The 22,972-nt window shown below is 39.0% G+C and overlaps 2 protein-coding genes across 3 annotated transcripts in view; one reads left to right on the forward strand and one right to left on the reverse strand.

Moving 5' to 3' along the window:
• Nucleotides 1-18,227, forward strand: part of FHL2 (four and a half LIM domains 2) — a 40,929-nt gene extending 22,702 nt beyond the window's left edge. For both annotated transcript variants that reach the window (XM_010191863.1, XM_010191862.1), the window contains exons 2-6: nucleotides 2,933-3,112; nucleotides 11,270-11,444; nucleotides 13,935-14,104; nucleotides 15,687-15,873; nucleotides 17,348-18,227. In XM_010191863.1, coding sequence (XP_010190165.1) covers nucleotides 2,957-3,112; nucleotides 11,270-11,444; nucleotides 13,935-14,104; nucleotides 15,687-15,873; nucleotides 17,348-17,499 — 840 coding nt within the window. In that variant the 5' untranslated portion in view covers nucleotides 2,933-2,956 and the 3' untranslated portion in view covers nucleotides 17,500-18,227. The remainder of the gene's footprint in view (nucleotides 1-2,932; nucleotides 3,113-11,269; nucleotides 11,445-13,934; nucleotides 14,105-15,686; nucleotides 15,874-17,347) is intronic.
• Nucleotides 18,228-20,950: 2,723 nt separating this feature from the next.
• LOC104546464 (chromosome unknown open reading frame, human C2orf49) overlaps nucleotides 20,951-22,972 on the reverse strand; it is a 9,879-nt gene continuing 7,857 nt past the window's right edge. The window contains exon 3 of the mRNA XM_010191864.1: nucleotides 20,951-21,421. Within this exon, the coding sequence (XP_010190166.1) occupies nucleotides 21,365-21,421 (57 nt within the window). The 3' untranslated portion in view covers nucleotides 20,951-21,364. The remainder of the gene's footprint in view (nucleotides 21,422-22,972) is intronic.

The raw sequence follows: 22,972 nt of genomic DNA on the forward strand, positions 1-22,972 counted from the left end.
ATAGGCCCCATGATTGCTTTACATTTAATTCTGTCCAGAGAATAAAAAAACCTGTCAGATATCCTCAAAATAGCACATAGTAGATTGTGAGATCCAATCCAAGACCCAGATCTAAACATGGAATGCTTCACCCTAAATTCCAGCTTTCTGAACAAAACCATATGAACCTGAATTCTTAACTTTAAGAGAAATTGGATCTGAAATTGGTCCCAAATGCAATAGAAGATTCATGCAACTTTCCTTTCTTGTCTTTGGATTTCCCAGATATCAGCACACAAGAAGAAACCTCCTGAGACCAAAAGACAGGAACATCCACCTGTAAGGGAACAGTCCTTCTTCCAGTCACAAATCACTTCTATATTTTACATTTAGCGGCTTTGGATGAAGGACAGAAATTATACAAACCTGTAAAGGAATCACACTCTATGTTTTTTGCTTTTACACATCTTGACTGCACAGAAAATTTTCACTCTTTGGTATCACACATCTACTTTTAATTCAGGGCTAGAAAGAACTAATTCTGAAGAAAGGTGAAAAATATAAGTTCACAAATGGTTCCTGTTCACATTTCAACTTAGTAATAATGCAAATTAACTGTGCAACCAAATCTTATAATTTAGAAAAAGTATCTAATAACATCTGGTAAAAAGTACAGATTTCTGTCCTAAACACAAGCCATTTGAAAAAAGCTATCACTTCTCTGAGACTCAGTCATACATACACACAGCAGTTTATACTGGTTTGACTCCATTCATTTTGCTGAAATTAATCCCCGAGGGAAATGAAGTCCTCTCTAGTTCTTTCATGGAGAGTACCAATGTGTTATGTAGGTTGGGGGTGTAAATGGGCTCAAAACAGTGGGGAAAATAAATTCACTATTGCCTTTTAAATGTTGTGTTAAAGACTGCACCTCTGCTTCAAAAGGAGACTAACCTGCTGGAAGTAGATATTAAGGAAAGGTCACTTCACCTGTTTCTGGCTCTCCTCTTTTACGCTTTCATTGCTAGCCACTGCTGTTGAAGATGGGCTAGAGGGGAACTTTGGATAGACATTGCACTTCTCTTTGCAGCATAATTCTTACTTTCCACATTTTTGTTATCAGCCCCTATGATCATCCCTACTCCTTAAGGATCAAGAGCACCTATCATACTCCCAGCTCCCTTTTGGGATAAGAAAATTAGTTAGGTCATCCCTACAACATCTGCAGGGTCAAAGCAGCTGGACTGCTACTGCTTTTGTGTTGGCCATGGGACAGATAGCCAGCAGTCAGGATTTTTCTTCCAAGCACATTTTGGGGTTTGGTAGGTTGTCCTTCTTTCTTCTGTAGAAGTTACTTGGAGTTCAAAAGACTTCTCAGCAGCTGAGCCACAATTTACTCCTTAGTCTGTGCTAGTCTCCACACAATTCAGTAGTTCACAGAGCACTAAAAATAAAATATTTTTTTAAAAAGCTTCCAGCCATCAAAACAAACTTTGCCCACTCAGATTGCCCTAAAACCTTAATCAAACCTCAGCTGTAGGGAATACAAGATAATGACAAAAACCAAAATCCTGGAGAACTCAGGATTTCAGAATGCCCTAAGAGTGACTCCCACTGCCATGAGAGGACAAACTCCAGAATCAAGCAACCCGTGCCAAGAACACTAAACAAGTAACAATTTTCTGTTTAAAACTGAGTGCTGAAGTTGGCAAAAGGACTGCAGCTGCTGTAAATGTCATTTGTGTGTGAAAGACAGAGGTAGCCACTTAAGCCATTAGCACCCAAAGCATTTAAGGCTTTATAGATCAAACGTGGCTTTAAGAAGAGAGCAGGCCTGGCAGGCAGTGAAGACCATATAGTGCAGGGGAAATGAGCCTTCTGCCTGGAAAATTCCCCTTCATTCCATAGCAGGCAGCTATGCTCTGCTCCTGCTGCAATGTCAATACAGATTTCAGGTGCAACATACATTGTAAGTCTCAGGTTAAGAAAGAAGCTGTTGTCTCCAGTGAAACTCAAACTAAATTATCCCAGGCAACAATGAACATTCATGCAAGTAATCAAAAGCATTTGTGTCATCATCGCTTGTGTGTGCAGCCAGAAAATGCTGGAGACATAACAAGACCTGAGAAGCAAACAGCAGTTGTTCCTCATTCAGACAAACTCATATAACATTTGCAGTTCCTTCTACTTGCTTTCCTCATCCATAATCAACATTTGACATTTACCTGAACCAGGGCAGCTAGCTCGGGTTTGTATCCCAGTACACCACTGCTGTTGGATAACTTATTCAACTGCATCGGAGAAGAATCAGATAGACAATCACCAACACCACATCTCTGGCTGTTGACAGTGCCCATAGTCCACTGCATGAGCAGAGATGTAGGGTTAGAGGCTCACTGGAGGGCAATGATTGCCAGACATTGGCTCATTGGGAATGTAGAGAAGGAAGGAGCAGAGCTACTTAACAGAGACACCCAAGAGCCTGTGCATGACTAAAGTCTACCAGAAATGCAAACCTTTGCCTTGCCTTATGGAGGAGGTGTTGCTCCTTCTGAAGATTAGCTGGCTCATCCTCTTAATGTACTTGGCTCCCTTCATCCTCTACAGAGACAGTTTGCATTGGACCTTTTGGTCAGACTTGCTTTATATTCCTTACAAATCACATATGAATTCTTCACACTCAGGATTTGCTCATATTCCTCTCTCTGGTCTCTAACACGAGCTCTGGCCAAAGATAGGTCAGTGGATGGCTAAAATAGATAGGCTACTGTCTGTACCCAGCACTGCAAAATTTATAGTCCAGTTTCTTCCTATTGTGTTGATTCATTTGACTGAAAGTTGAATTTAAATTCAAGTACAATGTGATAAACTGGAATTGATAATAAACAGTTCCTGGGGGATTGGGTCAGGTGTAGCTCAGTCTGACATGTGCCTATTTCCATCTTTGTGGCAGGATAGCTGGACTCCAGACACCAACATGACTGAGCGCTTTGACTGCCACTACTGCAAAGAGTCCCTGTTTGGTAAGAAGTACATCCTGAAGGAGGACAACCCCTACTGCGTGAAATGCTATGAAAACCTTTATTCCAATACCTGTGAGGAATGCAAAAAACCTATTGGTGCTGACTGCAAGGTATGCTAGATTTGTGTCTTGTTACTGAAGTCTTGAGAGAGTAGCCTGGAGGCATGGCTCTGAGACATGGCGCTGCCACCTAGAAGTATCCATGAGTCCAGTTTAACAGCTACCTGGGGACTTCTTTTGGTAGCAAATCATGCTTTCTGGACCCCTGTATCTGCTTTTCACCACTGCCCTTGGCAAACCCTTCTTTAGCAAGCCTGTTAATAGAAATGGAAGAGCATCCCTCTCTTCCCATAAGACATAGGATGATCTGATGTTAGAAAGTATCTCTACCTCATTAGGAGTGCCCAACTGTCCTTGGGGCCAACTGGGGTCCAGAAAGGTGGCAGAAGCTGATTTTACCCTCAGAGGGAGGTAAGCCACTCCTGGCTTTGCAGTGACCACAATTCAGTTGTCATCAAGAGACAAGACATCCTCAAGAAAAGTTGCCAACTCATGGACCACAAAAATCTGGCTAATGCTGACAGGTAATAAGTCAGTTAGAATGCAGTTAGAATAATTACCTTTTAAATACAGAATGATGATAGTGAAGTCTAACTATAGATTGCAGAGGCCTTGCTTGTTTGAGCTATATACTGCTGCATGTGGAAGCACCCACCTGATACAAATAAGTTGTGGCCACCTGCATTTCTTTTAAATTAACCAAAACAACTGGAGTTTGTGCCAATTTTAGTCTGACTGAATGAAGACAGATGGCATTTGAGTCATCCAGTGAAGCACCTGTTGGACTGCTACAGACAGACTTTATCCCATATACACCCTCTTTGCACAAAATTGACCTGTTCAAAGTTGGCCAAGAGTTTCACTGGCAGAGTGAGTTTGCACTAGAACAGCAATTTGCATTGCATGGCCACAGGATTCTTGACTGACACGAGGAGGACTGATGTTTGATTTCCTACGTTGCTGAGCCAGACTTCTAGAAGCACCAGTTAGTCCCTGTTACTGATACTACCATATCATTAGTTCAGAGATATAAAAATATATGCTTACTCAGATTGAGAAAAATAAATGTCTCATATCTTCCAAATTGATCTATCCTACCTTATTGGCAAATCAGCAGGAAAGCCCCTTTCAGAAGCCTGAAAAAGGTGAGAATGTTTCACCATTGTGACAGGGAACTGGCAATAATCTGTAAGAGAGTATAAAACCGCCAGCTTTCTGACAGCACATGAATGTTCAGATCAGAGAAAAGATACAGCTGGCCTGACCTGAAAAAGCAAAGTATTTCTGCCCCACTCCAGAATGTGCTTTTGTTTTAAGGTCTCTTTCTAATCCCCCGAGAAGATATTTCCATGTGTTGATACTCAAGAATTTAAAAACTTGGACTGGCCTCAACAAATCTCGGACAAAGTATTCAGGAATTAATCAGGCTGAACTTTTCAACCCAGATTTATGGATTTAGGGAGTGTGGGTGTTATCTGATATACTTATTTTCTGTGCTTTTAAGCGAGACAATCTCTAATAGCAGATAGAAAAAACCAAACCAAACCAAACCAAACCAAACCAAACTAAACTTAATTATCTGCAATATAAGAAATATTTTAAATAAATAAAGAATCACAATTATATGTGGAGAATACAACTATAAGTAAATAAAGATTTCTTAAAGAGCTATGAAGGGTACCAGAAACAGAAGTGTCCCTTTTTGTTTCTGTTACTGCTGTTTGTGCCTGTCCATGCTTTATGCTACAGCTTTTGAACCTGTTGACCAATTTCTACTAAAATCTGGCAGACAGATGAGAGATCCAAACTTAAGTTTGGTTGGGCAGAAAAAGAGATCCTAATAAAGTTCCCACTGAGAGGAAAACTGGACTTGTTTTTCAATGACAGTAATAGACACCAGATAATACTCTTGAGAGCGCCTTTGTGCCTCAGCCACAAGATAAGTTTCAGTCAAAAATTTGTGCACTGTATGACTGAGCATAATTCAGCCATGAAACACAAAGTCAGAAAAGAACATGCATCTGCTTCAACATTAAACTGTATATATATATAGTTATATATGTATACATAAGTATTTAAACACATAATAAATCTTCACATAAATACATACACAGACATATATGTATGTATGTTTTATATATCTTTTTACACATTGTGTTTGCATTTTCATCTAAGCAAAGAAGATAAAATGTACTATGTTTGGGAATAAAAACAGTATCTTTACTGCATGTACAAAATGCACTACATATTTATATGTGTGTTCTGACCATAGCCTTTATACAACTGCAAAATTTGAAACTAAAGCCTAATGGAGTGACAGTGTTATCAGAAAGGGTCCCATCCAGGCCTCTGCATCTTGCAGCACACCCACCTTTACATCCACATTACAACCTGAAAAGCTTCATTTAGCTCTCACCTCAGATCCTCCTTTCCAAGTCCCTTCTTGGCCACTGCTGTTTCGCTACACTGAGAACCCAGCTGCAGCTGAGATCTTCCTATTTTCACCCTGTAAATAATTCCCTTCTTGAGGATGGCTATATAGTTAGTCTATGAATGTTTCTTAGGACTTGCAAAACATGTGGCTAAGGACTAGGATTAAGATTTGCAGCTCCTGAAGAGTGAATTTATATCCGCGAAAGTAGGTGCAAAGCAAGAATCAACTTTGATAGCATCTTCAATGCTTTTTTATCTCAGTGAAAATTACTGTACAAAACCAACCAATCAAATAAGTGAGAAGATTCTTCTCTTAATGGGCAGAAGCAACCCTCCTGTAACTGAAAGGGTTACACCAAAGTAACATGTGTGATGACAAGAGGACAGTCAGCTCTCCATCTCTGACACCACCCTAGGGTTCTTCATGTTGGGTATCACCACTGGTGCACAGCATCATCTCACCTGAGTTGAACTCAAGCCTGCTCAGACGCTGGTAATACTCCAACTGTGACAGCACTGGGCTCTGAGGGGATCAAACTGGTGCCATATGTTTGTCGTCTGTTGTAGCTACAGCACAGAAGCCTCATAAGACAACTATCTTGAAGACAAGCTTCCTTTGAATTCAGATCAGGAGAGAATTTGGCTCTCTATCTGTCAATCTTTCCGTGGTAACTTACGGGTAAATATGAATGCAACTGAGTAGTAACTAATTTATTCTTTACTTTTAAGTGTTCTCTTTTCCACTAAAAAAAACCCCCTGAATGACAGACTGTGACTGCATGACACCTTCGGACTCAGGCAATTTTGTTAATGGTAATCAATTCTGGCTGATGTTTATGAAACTTTCACAGACAGATTAAAAGTTTCAGATATTGGCACTGACAGGCAATAGAAAAACAAAACTATGCCATTTCTCTCGCATCTATTACACATTATCCATATGCTGACAGGTTCTAACAGAAATTAACTCATTCTAAAAAGAACTGGCATTCCATCACCCACGCCCCTGGTGAATGCTCACCACACCTACAGCTCCACGCTTCTTTCTGGAAATCCATCCATTACCTTCTCATTTGCTTAACCGCTTAAGTGTGACTTTTGGTTGATTTTGGCCTTTTCAGTAGTTTCCTTGCAGGCCCTATGGCACAGAAACCATCACAACTACAGGAAATACCTACAGTAATCCAGTGTTTAATGCAGTCCACAAGTTGGTCTTGGCAGACAGGAGAGGGTGAAAACTCTCTTTGCAAAACGTGAGAATGAAATTAAAAGTGGATTGTGAGATAGAACTACCATGTCAGCACACAGGCCAAAAATTAATCAAAAGGCTTAGTCTTAACACTCAAACTAAACAAATATAATAAAACTTCTAGTAATATGGATCAGGAGAGGGAGAAAATATTGGTTCTTCGAATTTTTAATATTTAAAGCTTGTCCCGAGTTGCAACACTTTTTCAATGCATTACTGAACATCAGACTACTTGTTGTGAAGTGGAATGGTAAGAGGCAGACACCTTCACCTCTTCCCGTGTCACTAAACTGCTGGCTTCAGCACAATATTGCTCATATTCACCTTTTCTAAACATATTTTTGATAGGGAAGTAGCAGTCTAACATATTTGTGTTTTGCTACAGGGTGTATGTGGCTAAAATCTGTACAGCATTTTGTTGTCATACCCCGTTTCCTCTGCTCAACCTTCTGAAAAGAGCATTACGGCAAGAGTATGCAGATGCTCTTCTGGTAATAATCTCTCTAATCTCCTCCTTCCTGTTGGGTTCCCATTGAAAGCCAGTTCAGGAGAGGTAATACAAAAGGCTACAAGAAGTAGCCTTACAAATTACCTACAAAAGATAATATGAAAACTAAGTTTACTTAGAGTAGGAGACAGTACACTTGCAGGGTATGAGGAGTCTGTGCTTAACCCAGTTACCTGGTAACTCTAGTCTTGGGGCTTTTCTAGTTTAAAACCCTAAATAAGTCACCAGCAGCCTAATCCCAGAGGCCAAATAAACCATGCTGGATCAAAACTACGCAGAACTATGGAGGAACTATCAAATGTGATTTTGCCAACATTGAAAACAGTTAACTTGACTAAGTTTTTTGGAGGGATGAAGTAATGAAAATAAGCAAAAAAAATGGCTTGAAAAGCACACAAACCGTAAGTTTCAAACCCATTTTGCAAGGGATGATTCTAAAAAGTTTTGGATACAAAAGAGGATCTGCATGGAGTTTGGCTTGCACCATATTCTTACAGCCATCCACCTGAGTGTGTACAAAGGACCTCCACTTGGCCCACTCTCTGGTATCTGTATGTGAAATCCCAGGATTCACTGTTCATTTGGTTGTCCCAAAGAACGCTGAGCAGAAATTTTCAGCTGAGGCCAATTCTCAGATCAGTTTGCTGAGAAAAGCATCCATTCAAATTTGAGCCATTTCACAGACTGCTAAACCGGTTATTTTTTATCTTCCAATGAAACCAGATAAGGGAAGGATTATTTTTCATGTTAAGAAGAAATGCAACTGAATGAAGTGTTAGACATTTCTCCCTGCAAATTCTGCTGCAGAATTTATCACAGCTCTGCAGATAGAGACATTGTCCTCCTGACCTTCTCTTTCCACTAATGGCACATCTGGAGCTGGTCTGGGGGTCTCTGCCCTTCAGCTGCAAAAACGTGCATGCAGGGCAGACCATGTCCATGAGCATCTGTGTGGATGAATCCCTGTATCTGTAAACACCATTCCACTTCTCAAATGCCAGTCTACGGTCATTCTTCAGTCTCTTGTCTGTGCGTACGTGTCCTTTTTCTAACAAGAGCACGTAGCTGTCAGTTTTCATAGACAGATGCACAGATTGATGGCTAAAAGAGTAATTCTCTGTATCTCTTTTAGGCAATGCAGGAAGCTGCATTTAAGACTACAGTTAAAATACGAAGGGACTCATTTCCCTCGAGCTGCATAAAGCAGCAGAGAAGCCACACTCATCAATATTTTAAGGATACACTCCAGTTCTGAGTCCATAATAGTAATTTTCTTAGTTCTCCCTGAGAATCCACGCAATAAACATGAATTATTTGTATATCACTTGTAACTTCTGCTTGAACAGATTTATTTGGGTTACAAACAGGTAGTGTAACCTACAGCTCACATGCCTAGGGTAAACTTAATGCCCTTTCAGCTTAACTGAGGAACGGCCTAAGAGTCAGACAAGCTTGACATCAGTTTTGCACATGCAACTTCTCCAGTGTAGATTCAGTTCCAGATCAACACATCCACAGCTTATGTGCAAGCCAAAGGCTACAGTTAGTATGCAACACATTGAAGCAGACCAAACCTGATTTCTGGTGACATTATTACACTGACCTAAGAACAACCATGGTGCTGAAACTGTTTCATCAGCACCTTGGACTTCCTTGCTTTGGGTGTGATGGATTCAGCCTATTTCATTAGACTAATATTCTGCTGCAGGCACTTCAAAGCCAGACATCGTAGTCTCCCCATACATTCAACGACAATATCTGTTATAATCATTCAAAGTAGCTAAAGATTGTTCAATTCAGTCTGTATCTTGGGTACTTTGGATTGTAGCTGTGCTTCATCACTTTGCCATGATGAAATATCTGCTACTTTTACCTACCCGGGTAGTGTCTACACAAGCTGCCATCATAACAGACTCAAGGATTAAACCTTTCATTATTGACACCTAATCTTTTTCTTCATTACTTCTTTTCTACAAGAGTATATGTCTCTATACCTTCTCCAGGGTATAATTTTATGGATAAACCAAGGCAGAATAAAAGCAGATATCAGCATATATCTTTAAAGGTCCCTTTCAACCCAAACTATTCTATGACTATATGAACTTTGAAGATAAAAAATAGCTTGCAGAATATTGCAAAAAGAGGAGAAAGGGACAGCAAGTGGGAAAGAGACAAGAGAAAAAAAAGAAAAACAGATCTGTTGGCATTCTATTTTCTAGCAGGAAAATTTCACATCTTGGAAAACTGTTTGCTGTATGTTATATTTTTCTGTTGAAAATATTATTCCCCTCTGAGATCAGGTTTAGGCTGTTCAAATTAATTTAAAGATAAAAATGTAAATAACTTCCAAATAAGGCTTTTTTTTCAATTTGCTATTAAAAAAGATTAAAATTTTACAGTCAGAAGTTTGGGTTGTTTCAAAAGGAGTTAGCTGAAATGAATAGACAAGATTAATAAGACAGAATATACATACATACATACATAATACAACAGAATGACTGTCTGAAAGCTGTAAAGTAGGAGGCTTAGATTATCACAGAGTGGAAACCCTCAAGATGAAAGACACATTGGATACCAGCTGTTACTCACAGTGATTTAAGACATTTAGGTCAGTAGCACAGATGTCCAAACAAGAATTCTTTATTGCATGGTCAAATTCTGACTGAAGTTACTATAGAATCACAGAATCACAGAATGCTAGGAGTTGGAAGGGACCTCGAAAGATCATCCAGTCCAACCCTGCCAGAGCAGGATCACCTAGACTAGGTCACACAGACTATAGTTTAACAAGTTACCACATACCAGCTGAGCTAGGCAAAACTATTTCAGTGTTTCCTGTTAGCTACTTAGGAGAACAAGGCTGCTGCAGACATAATGTGTAGTTATTTGAGATTAGACCTCAAACCGCAGTATCTTTTGTTTGCCCTGGGCTAAGATTGCACATTGGAATTACCTGTGACTGTACTGACAAACAGCACCTTAGGCCAGATTATGTTTGAACGCTTCATGATGCTTCCATTTACACAATTAAAAATCTGGTATTCTACAACTCATTCTTTTCCTTCAGTTAACCAGAATAATTCAGTGTTTGCAGTTAATACATAGTAGATCTTGATCTAGAATCTGAGAAGTAATTTCTACTGAATTTTTCTACTCCCTATCCATGATGATACAAGCCTCTTGCACTCCCACATCAAATCTATTTTGGGGTAGACACCTTTTCTTGTAATGATCCAAGCTCTATTTGGTTTGAAGTCCAAAGACACTGTTCCAAGCATAACACAATTAGACCACCTTAATTTAAATTCTAAAAGGCACAATCCATCCCTTAGGGGACAATTTTTAGAAGGACATTTATTATTTTTAAAAAATAAAAGTACCACTGAGGAGAGCATTTTAAATACTTAGATGCCTCTGCAAATCCCTTGGCCAGAGTGTTCTGGATCACTGGCTGCAGGTACAATGTGGTCTCTCATCTTTCAGTCTGACCCACATTTGAAACATGGGTAAACCAAAACACAAGAGTCAGTAAAATTTAGTTACAGTGAAAAAAAAGGAACAGAGATCAGACCTTTGGTGTAAATCTGCTGAACTGAATAAATACCAGAAAGTAATTGGGAAAAGGATTTCTGTCCAGGAGTGAACAGCTATGATATCATCAATAGCTAAGACAAATAGGGGCAGTCTATTATACCTACAAGGTTAACAAGTTTTAATCTGACTCAAAAACGGGGCTTTATTCTCAAAGGAAATACCTAAATGAAGCTAGTTGTCCCTCTGCCACACATAAAAAAGGAAGGTTAACTTGAACTGAAAAAGAGTCGATCGTTGTCATGAGCTGCTCTTGGTTATGATAGCAAAACGCGTTCACCTTCATCAGAACATTTTGTTTTCTTGAGCTGTGCGAATTAGCCTCAGCTCATGGCTGTGGTGCAAATTTGGACACATTTACATTCTCTGAGCTTCCAGTTGTGCAAACTGCTCATTCTGCTTTCTCTGTGGTTTTGGATTTCTACAGGATCTGTCTTACAAGGACCGCCACTGGCATGAAACCTGCTTCCACTGCTTCCAGTGCAAGAATTCATTGGTGGACAAACCTTTTGCTGCAAAAGAGGAACATCTGCTTTGTACTGACTGCTACTCCAACGAATACTCTTCCAAATGTAATGAGTGCAAGAAGACTATTATGCCAGGTTAGGAGCCTTACTTTTTGGACTAAGAAAAGATTAGGCTAAATATCAAGCCCAAACTCGGCAACACCTGTGACAAATGTTTTTCCTTTACTACCTTCGCTAAGTCATGCTGTACTTTGTAAAACATAGTTGATGGTGCATTATAAGTCATTCCCACAACCAGAATATGTAATTTTCATAATGGGCCAGGACAGAACTGTTACTCACATGAAGTGGATTACTCTTAAAAATTAGTATTTATTTCATTTGACATTTTTATCAGTGGGATTTATAATTTTCTATGGCAGTATTCATTAAAAGGCTTTTGATGTTTGGACAACTAAAATGGATTGTTCTGTCCAATCCCAGCTTTGTACTCTGTCTTGATTGGCTTCCAGTGCTTGAAGATCAGAGCAGCTTGCAGATTTAACAGCTTAGCTTTCTATTTAGCTTTCTATGCAATTACACTAAACTTAGCTTCTCCCATAAAAATGAAAAATTGGTCAAAGTGCCTCTAAGATCTTTCTTGAGCATAAAGAAATGAAGAAACAAGAAAGAGCTATTTTCTTTTTCAACTTGAAACATGAGGTTATAGTAATAGATTGCTAAAACCTCATCTGCTCATGTCAACACTATAGCATTCTGTGATGATCTGAGGGCTTAAAGTAGAAGGAATATTGGTCCAGAAAGAAAATATCAAAAGGCAGTTTGAAGAATCTACTTACGTGCTCCATAACAATTACTAACTACTTTTTCCAGTAAAATTTCTCCTTGGCTGGTTCTGACATTGGTCACCTTAGACAAAAGCTGAAAACTGCAACACTGTGCATCTAAGATGTAAAAATAAAGGCATGATGATGAAATAGGATGTAGAAATAGAAACAACAATGATATCTACAAGCAGAGAGCCCTACTCATTCATGACTGAGTTTAGGCATCTCCTTCTATTATTCCATGTGCACCTGTTTTTGCCAATACAGCACTAACAACTGATGAGCTTGATAATAGCCAGTGCTAGCTTTAAAGCTGGAACTACATATATGTAAATATTTCTAAGATTGTCCATCAAGTTCACTCTCATGATCAGTGAGCTTATTTACCCAATGGATCTCTTTTTGCCTATTATGCCACCTATGGATCAGAAAGTAGCAATGGAGGCTGGATTCAGTGATCCAAAGAATCACATCTTCTCTTATAACCTGAAATGAAATAAATCCATTTTTATGAAGCTTTGCAACCACCAAGTGGTCTTTAGGTGCTTACTCAAGATAGCAGAGCAGTACACCTAGCAGGTGTGTTCTACTTACACTGCACACCACATTAGTGCAGCAGCTACACCAGAGCACCAACTGAAGCGTAATTTATTTGGAAAGTACCAGCAAGTGGTTGGATAACCTTGATGGAGACTGTTAATGCTACATTTGCCCTTTGCTTTGCTCCACTAGAAATACAATTTAGATTTAATAAAGTATTATCATGACAAGCCCATTAAATACTAAAGTAAACAAAGAAGTTAGTTCATCATTAGCCAACACGTGATCAGCTTTTCAGTCTGCCAAGCACTTGACATCGTGTTTGTGGCTACAGGCTTCAAAAGTCATGCAGAACTGCAGGAGCATCACTTGTTAGTTTTCCCTTCTGGCCAGTATAAAATATTCTGACTGAAACTGGTACATAGGAAATTATACAGTGTGCATAAAAATTGCTCCATATAACAGGGCATCTCCAATTTCCTGCACAGGTTCAGAGTCCACCCGTCACAGAATCTGCAAAGTACAGTGTACTCTAAAATGTCATTCTAGACACATTTAGTGCTGTACCACTTTTCTGATTTTCAGTAAAGGATTGTTTATTTTTCTTCCTTTCACATAGCAGCCATGGTTTAAATACCACTGAAGACAGGAAGAAAGCTTCTCTCTCACTGAAACTTTCAAGACACAGAAAGACATTTAAGATAGGTGTTGCACAGCTGGAAACCACTGCAAATTTACAGTGGACTTCAGTGAGGACAGGAACAAGGCCACAGAGCAGATACAAAATCATATTTTTTCTCAGACAGTGACTATACTCTATTGGGAGAGGAAGGCAAGAAGCTTGCCAGGAAGCAACCAGGTAGCTTGCAGCTGTTTAAAAAAGCAAAAGGGACTTGGAATGAACTAAGTCAAACTTTAATTATGGCCTTACCTTCACTCAGCACTAGCATCAGCTTTTATTGGTGTCTCCCTAGTTCCCTAGAATCTTTCTGTTCATTAGAATTCATAATTTACTCTAATACTACCAAAAGAGATGCCCTAAATCTTATTAGCAGTAAATGTTTCCTTCTTTATAGTAGCACTGCTCGCTCTCCAAAAACTTAAAATGGTACCCAATACCAAGCAAAGCTGGTGGGAGCATGACATAGCCCCGCTGCACTGCTTATTGACTGCCAGCCAGCTGTTAAGCAAGCAAGAGCTACAAACTGCACCTGTGCCAGCCAGATGTAGCTCAGTTGATGCTCTGGTCTCATTGCAGGTACCCGGAAGATGGAATACAAGGGCAACAGCTGGCACGAGACCTGCTTCATCTGCTACCGCTGCCAGCAGCCCATTGGGACAAAGAGTTTCATCCCTAAGGACAATCAAAACTTTTGCGTACCCTGCTACGAAAAGCAGTTTGCCATGCAGTGCGTCCAGTGCAAGAAGGTAGTGCTCTTATTTTACTTACCTAAAACCTAAAAGATTGAAGTCCACCCCATTTTACGTCCAAGTAGGTAGAGTATCTTATTTTTCTATGTATGTTAAAAGATTCAGAATCAACTGATTTTAAGAATGATGTAACTTCAGCTCCTACCCTGCACCAGGCTTAGCATTAACCACATTGAGAATTCTTTTGCTCAAGGTTAAAGATCCATTTGTATTGAAAGCATACAGAAAACACACTTTAAAAACCAAACCAATCCAAAACACTCTGCAGTGGAATAATCTCATTCCAATAAAACCATCATATATCAAAACATTTCAACTGGAAGGAAGATGAGCTAACACTGATAATTTTTTAAAATTCTAAAGAAGTTCAAGACAGAGATAAGCTTTACACATAGCAAATGCTACTCCTGAAAGAAACACTTGTAAACTCAATATAGTCAGGATTATGACTTTCTAGGCTAAGAATCTTTTCTTTGTGAATTTCCTAAATTCTATAAACAGACACTAATAAGGATTTTAGAATTCTTTCCTTAAGATAATAATCTCATTACTTATGGAACTAACAGTTCCCAGTTTCCTATGGATATGTGTATAAGCAAAGACAATCAAAACTATGATTTTCTTCCATGTGCTACCTGCTCCTTCGCCCTTCCAGTCAAACAAAGCTGCAGTCCGGACAGACAGAGTAGCTGGCCAGAAATGACTGCATCTTTGCTGCTGCACAAGCAAAACCACATAGGTAAAGCCTAAATTTTTCTTTCAGCCTTTGACCTGAACTATACCTACTCACCTTTACTATCTCCTATCCATCCATCCATTTTCTGAAGCTTTGTGGAGTTTTGTAACTTAACTCTGTCTAGTTTCCAATTTTAACCACATTTAAGAACAGGCTCTAAAATACTTGAGAAAGAGTCAAAGACACAGATGAATACATGTATTCGGTAGCATGATCACATACATGGCTGATTCCCAAGGAAATCTCCTTTTAGTGAAGAAAGGAAGAAAAAGTGACCAATTTTACAGCCTTCTTAGGAACACTCAAAGGAGCAAAGTTCAGTTTGTCTAACATCAGGGAAGCTGTTTTTGTAGGCAATGACTTGTTATAAGAGAAAAACCACAGACAGAGTCTGCAGAAACAGAAAGCAAAGACTTCAGCTAAAATTTGAAATAAACCAGTTTTTGCCAAAGAAAATAACAGGGAAAATAAAACATAAGGTAGTTCCTTCCCTATGAAGAATGGGACAGGTGAAGGAACAGAGATGAGACAAATCCTAGCACGTGCATATGAAAAGGAACATAAAAAGAGCAGCTATGAAAAAAAAGAGCACATTTGAGAGTGTCATTATACAATATACAGACAATAAAGTACTTTTAGTATGGGGCTTCTTTGCGTAAATTAGGAAATTGTAACAAATCACTTGCATGCTTTTCTCAAGGTCAACTCCAGCCAAAATTATTTTGCTGCTGTTAAGCCTTCTTTCCTCCCACCCACAAAAACCTCATCGTCCTTCCTCTCTACTGAATCGAGATAGAAACCTGCTACCCTCCAGAAAACACTTTCTTACTTTCCACAAAACAGGCTATCACTACAGGGGGCGTCACTTACCGGGAGCAGCCGTGGCATAAGGAATGCTTCGTCTGCACTGGATGCAAGAAGCAGTTGTCTGGACAACGCTTTACCTCCAGGGATGAGTTCGCGTATTGCCTGAGCTGCTTCTGCAACCTCTACGCCAAAAAGTGTGCTGGATGCACAAACCCAATCAGTGGTAGGTCTCTCATGGCCAGTGCCTTTAAATTTTGGGGGTTTTGTTGTTGTGGTTTTTTTTTTCCAATAAGCTGCTTCTAATATTAAAAATGGTTCAACAATTCATTCTGAATAACTTGAGAGACTCAAGACACTATACATTCAAGATATGTGAAATTAAAGACTTATAATGCCTAATAAAAAGAAATGGAAGAGGTCCTTTAATTGAAGTTTCCTCCTTTTCACCCTATTTTCATGGAAGACGGTGAACACACAGTAACAGAGCTATGCATGTAGCAGGATATGCATGTTCTGTACATCACTCTACTTGTGCACATTAGAGGGACCCCTGACCTCAGCAACAACAGTGCCTCCACCAGCAGAAAGCGTCTGACCAGCTTGTACCTCATGTGGTAGCATAGCACATTTCTTCCTCGACTTTTCAGGACAGCAAGGCTTTTAGATAGCACTTACCAGCACAAAAGTACTCAAAGGAGCAACTGCTGAGAGCTTTACTATGAAACATTTAGCATAAAAACATATCCTCCTCTGCGAAGTAATCCACATTTAACAGCATGATCCATACAGTCCAAAAGTGTGAATCTCAACTCTATCTGGACCATTCTCTCTTGTTACCGCTCTGTACTCGATCTGTCCCTCACTAACATATGCTTGACTGCATATGCTCCTAGAAGTCAGTGCATAACACCACAGGTACTGTTTTTGGTTTGTGTGAGAGAGGCATTTCTCTTTTGAGTACTGCAGTCCTATCATAACCTGTTGTTTTTTTCAAACATTGTTTTGCTTTTAGTAGCAAAACAAAATCCTCTCTCATCAGGCAAGAGATATCCTCAGCTAAATCTTTTCTCCAATTTCCAGCCAGTCATTCCAATGCATCTTAATAAGCACGAAATAATTACAATTACGAGACATTTGTCCCTTTTGTCTTTTTTCTTGTACAACTTTTCAATACTCCTTATGATAACCTCCCTAGCCTCAATCCCTTGAATGTTTTCTGCAGTTAGCTACTCTGCTGCTTTTCTTGAGGCACTCTTCCTTCAAAACTATGAACCAAGTCAAGACACAACCAGTCAGACTTCTTTTTAATTATCTAAATGCATTTTTACAAAACAAAATTAGCTCTGATGCCATAAAACATTCTGCACAAAACTATCAGACTTCTGTTCAGAAGCAGGTGCTTTCCTTTTCTTCCGTTGCATATTGTAGAGCCATCCCTTAAAAGTCCATTTCTGCCATTATCACCAGCAGTAACAGTCCAGTTCACTAACAGAACCCTTTGAGGATGAAAATATTACTTGTTACAGAATAAGGGTGGCAAAATTAGCACAGCAACAAAAAGATGTGTCACAATGGCATTTTTCACTACTGTATGTTGGATCGCCATAACAATCCATGAGGGGAATCTGAAATAGCATCACTTGAGGGCTGAAGTGCTGTTCTTTCCTTGTAACAGAATGCTTTTGGTTTCCAAACAGGACTCGGAGGAACCAAGTACATCTCCTTTGAAGAACGGCAGTGGCACAATGATTGCTTTAACTGCAAGAAGTGCTCCCTCTCCTTAGTGGGTCGCGGCTTCCTCACAGAAAGGGATGACATCCTTTGCCCTGAATGTGGGAAGGATATCTAAAGCTCAAAATAAGAGGTGGGGAAGAGGGGAGGAAAGCAGCGCTTGCAATATATAGTCTGAACTACATGGATGTTCGGAACTAGCTTTGCCACTCTGTATTTCGCTGTACTATTAACATCACTTAACCTTTTTCTTCAAACTCTCCCAAACTGGAGGGAAAACAACTTCAAAGTCTCCAGTAGCAGTGTTGGTGTTTAAGATTTCTACAGCTAACCAAAACTAATGCAAAAGTTGAGATTTAAAACCATTTGGGTGTCATTGACATAACATAGTCTTGTTGTTTTGGGTTTGTTTTTTTTCCACTAAATATTGCGGTTACAAGCAAATTACGTAGTTCAAGGATTACAACAATACACACAATACATTCATAGATGGGATATTCAGGGTGAAACCCTCAGCCCACTGAAATCAATGGCAAACACCATTCAATTTCACTAAGGCTGTGGTCTCACCTCAGTGTTCTTGAGCTATGCGTCTAGTGTGTGCTGTCAAGTGTGTAGAAAGACTGCAAACATAGAGGGTGTTTCAATGTACAAGGATTTGTGCTATGCCATAAAGAGATAATGATAACACAGTTGAAGTGGGAGTGCTTCATAACAGGTACATACTTTATTGCATGATGAGCTGACCATTGTGTGAAGTACAAGTTCGGATTGACAATGTCAGCATTACCGTTAGTCAACATTACACTGCACATCGTATTTTTCAAAATAAAATCATTTAAAACAACATTGTAATGTGCTTTAACTGTATTTACACATTAGATATTTACATATAAAATGCTTTCACAGTCTGAAGAAACAAAATGTAAGGGCCATACGAACACAACCCTTTTTGCACCCAGTCATTATGAAACTGTGAAGTTTGAACAATCCACGTACAGGCCCTGCTGATACAACAGCCTAACCCAAATTGGTGTGAAAATTATCAGCAAAACTGAACAACTGTATGAAAACACCGAATCAACTGCAGCTGATAAAAAATGCATTCATAGGCTCTAAATTCAAAATCAAAATACTATTGTTATCAGAATGCAAGAAGGTCAAGAAAACTCAAAAGACATTTAATCTTTTGTGAAAGTCACACGTTTAACTTCTGCCCTAGGGCATACTTTAATTCTGCTCTGTATCGCAGAGTATTGTAATACCCTTTGTAGCATCACTTCTGCTACATTTGTTGCAAAGGCAACTGGCAGGACAATAAAATCAAGTGGCAACAATCCAAGGGAAGAGAACTCTTTTCCCAAAGCAGACTTCCAGAAATATGGCCATGCTATGCAATGTACGATCCTGGTGCACCTTCCAGATGGAATGAATTTGTATCCAGCAAAAGGAAGAAAGTAACATATCACACTTCCAACAGGAATCTCCAGTTGTGGAAAGAAGAATTAGGAATATACTTACCCTGCGTGTAACTGGGAGGGAAAGTTTCCTCCTAGTTCCTGCCACCACTCAAATTCATCCCTTTTTGTACCAAGTGTAAAGTGCTCACAGGTCATTCCTCCCTCATTAATTCAACAAGCTAAATAGCTGCATCAGATCAGATCTGGTTTACTGTACACCCTTTGAAGAACTTGGCTGGCTGACATTTTTGAAGTGCATACTGTGCTAATCTGAACTCACTGAATGACTGAATTGTATCCTTTGGTGACTTCTGTCTGTAGTAAAGAATAGCCATCAAAATCTCTTTCATATCCCCACCTCCCAAAGGAGTGCCAGCACCTCTCTTACTCTCTCCTCTGGCGCCTGGCAACCCCCCAGCACACTGCAGCTCTGCTCTAATACTTTGCTGAGAGAAGAAGGATTACTATAAGCTAAAGGGGTAGTGTAAGGTTGTAAGAGCAGCATGGCTTGCACCTTGCCCCCCAAGCGCTACAACAGATGGCAAAACGGTCCCAGCTTTGGGGAAAGGTAGATGAAACATAACAAGGCTGGAAAGCATGTTGGCCTGCAAACAAGGCTGTTACCATGCAATAGCAGCACCACACTATTATTCCAGTACAGTTCTGCATATCGCTCCTTAACACACACCAACACACACGCGCTCCTAGCAACTGAAACTACAACAAAATAGAGCCCAGGCTCTAAACCCCTGCCAAGCAGCCACCCACGAAACAGAACTCCTACCAGACTGGTACGTTGGTGCAAGGACCAGCACTTCACATGATACCAACTGCTGCTGAAAATCCAAAGTAGCTACTGAGTCTTTTGCCCCGTAAGCTTTTTTAAAGTTCTGATCACTTCAAGACCACTGAAATATAACTGTATAAAATGAACAAACTTAATACCACCACAAAAACAAGTCAGTACTACTTTGTTTGCTTTTAACTGAATTTATTTAAATAGGATAAGGCTACTTAAAAGACAACTCTTGACGTACAAAATGTACATTACGTTAAAGTTTGCTGTACTCAAGTACAAAAACTGCACAAGTGTTTAGTAAAAGGGAAACAGCACACAATATTTCAAAACACACATTCTTACCATTTTAGAGCATTCGAGAAGTGCCTTTTATGTTGTAACAGTGAATGGAGAACTTCTGTCAGTAATGAAGTAAGCTACAGGTTTTGGTTTCAATATTAACTGATGTTAAAAATGTAAACAAGCTTTCAGATCACTACTGACAGCTTCTTTTAGTGGGTTAACTAAGTGGATTCAGAAGTCGATTCTTTTTTTGTTTTACTAAGTTTGAGAGCATTATTATTATTTACCATCCATATCTAAAGTGGATCTAAATTGGCTTCACCTCAAGCCACTGAGATTTAATAAAAATGTTTTCATCAACTGAACTGGATTTCTGCCTTTTAAGGCACTACCAACAATCCAGATGAAATGCCACATCTCACAGAAAACCAACACCCATCTTAAATTATCAAAGGAAGGGAAAACAGGTTGGCTTTTTGCTTGGGGGTTGGGTGGGGTTTTTTTTGTTTGGGTTTTTGGGTTTTTTAGAGTGCAACTACCTATGTTAATGCTCTCAAGGTATTAGTTTGTCCTCCTATCCCTGTCTCTCTCTGACTGTTAGTAACTTGAGAAAGCACTGGCCTGCATTCCACAGGTTTTCCCCATATTTTATAAGCATGATTGTAACCAGAAAAACAAGCAGATTTGCTACATCGGCACATTTTTACACTTACGCATGTATAAAATATGCCTGTGTATTTAAGAGAACATGGCACTAATCCACTCACTACTTCCTCTCAAAGATTCATATCAAACAGTGTAATAACATACTTCCATCTGTGCATTTCTTATTTCATACGTCAATAAGAGAAACTTCAATTTGAAGTAATGCTGTTAAAATAGTTCATCTCTTATTACCAACCTAACTTGCACATCCTACACTCCTGTTCTGTGCAACAAAAAGGAAAAATAAATTGTGTCAGACTATCTTATCAGCAGAATGGTCAGTTTTCTCATCTAAATGAATTATCTTTTCCAAGCCAAGAAGGCTCTTGGGATCACTCTGAATCTCAATAGCTATTTTAACTATTTAACCAGAAGTGGAACAAAACTGAATCTTACCGAAACAAACTAAAAAAATATTTATATATGTGAACTGTAGTGACATGCAGGAGATGAACTATAATAATCTTGAAAACTAAAAGTGGGGGGTTTAGTACATTTTAATACTACCACCTTTTAAAGAAGTAATGAGCTACTTGGTGTACAAGAGTATACACTCTTAAGGTGACCGGTGATAATGACTCCAGCTTTACAATAGGGACCTTTTAAAATTGTTAAAACTTTACAGCAATCTGAATCGCTGTAAGGTTTAAAAAGAATCATACTTAAACTGTTTAAATATGACTTATCTGTTTGAAAATATGGAAGTAATATTTCTGTTTCAAGCACCATTAGCTACTTCATGGCCATGTAACATGCTGGATTTTCTTCTTTGCTTCTGTAGGCTTTAGGTCATTCTGGAATGCAAGAAAATATATAAGTATTCTTAGATATACTGCGCAAATACAAGTTAGTAATTAACCTGCCAGATTCAAATCTAATACTATTACTGCACTCATCTATATTCTACTACAACAGCTTTCTATTGCCATCTTGTGGAGAAAATTAAATATCACAGAACTTGTCTAGAGAAGATAAAAATAAAGCAAATGAATGTAACTACCTGCAAATCATGCATGTCTTTTGGTTTTTCTTAGTCCTACAATTAGTTATCCAAAAATATCTTTCACTTATGCAGCTTAGAAACACATTCATATTGGAGTTTCAAAACATACATACATCTATTATTTCAGATTGTCTTCTTATAGTACTTGTTGAAATGGGACTGTATAAGAAAAAAACAAACCATACAACTAAGAAACCAATTTACTTTTGTCAAATAGTAAAAACATTAGAAAAAGAGAAGGCAAAAGTTGACCTTCCTTTGTAATGACCTGTACAGAAAAAGTTAAATAATTGCCAAAGCCTCAGATGAACTCATCGTTCAAGTCCCACCCCAGGAAACCAGAAAACATCAAGCAAACCTAAAGTAAAACAATGGGAGACTGAAGTGGTGAAATCATTACCTTTCACCATCTAAAATAAGAAAAAAATCTGAGAAATTAGATCTTTAATAGTTCACACAAGCAGAGTAAAGACAGGCATATGAGTTTTCAAGAACATTCTGCAACACCCTGGTTTGGGAACCACAATCTCTCTTCTCCTTAAGAGTTTCAGTGCTAGTTAATTTACACAAATTCTGTAGACTGCAACCACTTAAAGGTTTAAAGGAATTAGACCCAAAGATCAGAGGGATAGTTCTGTGCTCTTCAGCATGAGACCTTCAGTTTTTTCTTGAAAGTCAAAGAACAGGTACTAACAATATAAACTAAAGTAAGTCAGTAATACTGGTAGTAGGAAATACACCTCTCCAGCATAAACTTAATCAGGGTCTCAGCCACGATTCTTGTACAAGTTGCTAAAGCTGTCCTTCAGAACAGCACATGTTCAGGTGCTTGTGTTTAACAGAAGTCTGATGGAGCCTACCAATCCATACAGCAAGGATATCACCTGCATTCTTTAATGAAAGGATTTTTTTTTTAAAGAGATTAATAAAAAGCATTTCATGAGGCAACATTGAGAAAACATAAGTTAGGTCTGGTGCCCTGGGAAAATCTGAATCAATGTAATTGCCCACTGCATATCTAAAGCTTCCCCTGCAGTTCAACTAAGAGCAGATACTTCCATTTCTTCCTTTGAGGTCCAGACTTATTCCAGATATTCCTGTGGAAATCTGAAAATTCCTTCATTTGTATCATGAAGAAATACAACACAAATACAAGAACAAGTCTTATCCCTACCTCACAGCAAGTTTTAAAGAGATGGCCCATTGCTCCTTGCTCACTGACAACCCCTTAAAGACTAATCGCACTGCTGTCAAAAATAACCACTGCTTCATCTTTCTACCTAACTGGCAACTAACTACATTCAGCACCATTACGTACACTTTCAAAGATATGTCCTGCTGA

Source organism: Mesitornis unicolor, unplaced genomic scaffold (genome assembly GCF_000695765.1).
Source record: "Mesitornis unicolor isolate BGI_N332 unplaced genomic scaffold, ASM69576v1 scaffold15989, whole genome shotgun sequence".
In the NCBI taxonomy this organism is placed as follows: Eukaryota; Metazoa; Chordata; class Aves; order Mesitornithiformes; family Mesitornithidae; genus Mesitornis; species Mesitornis unicolor.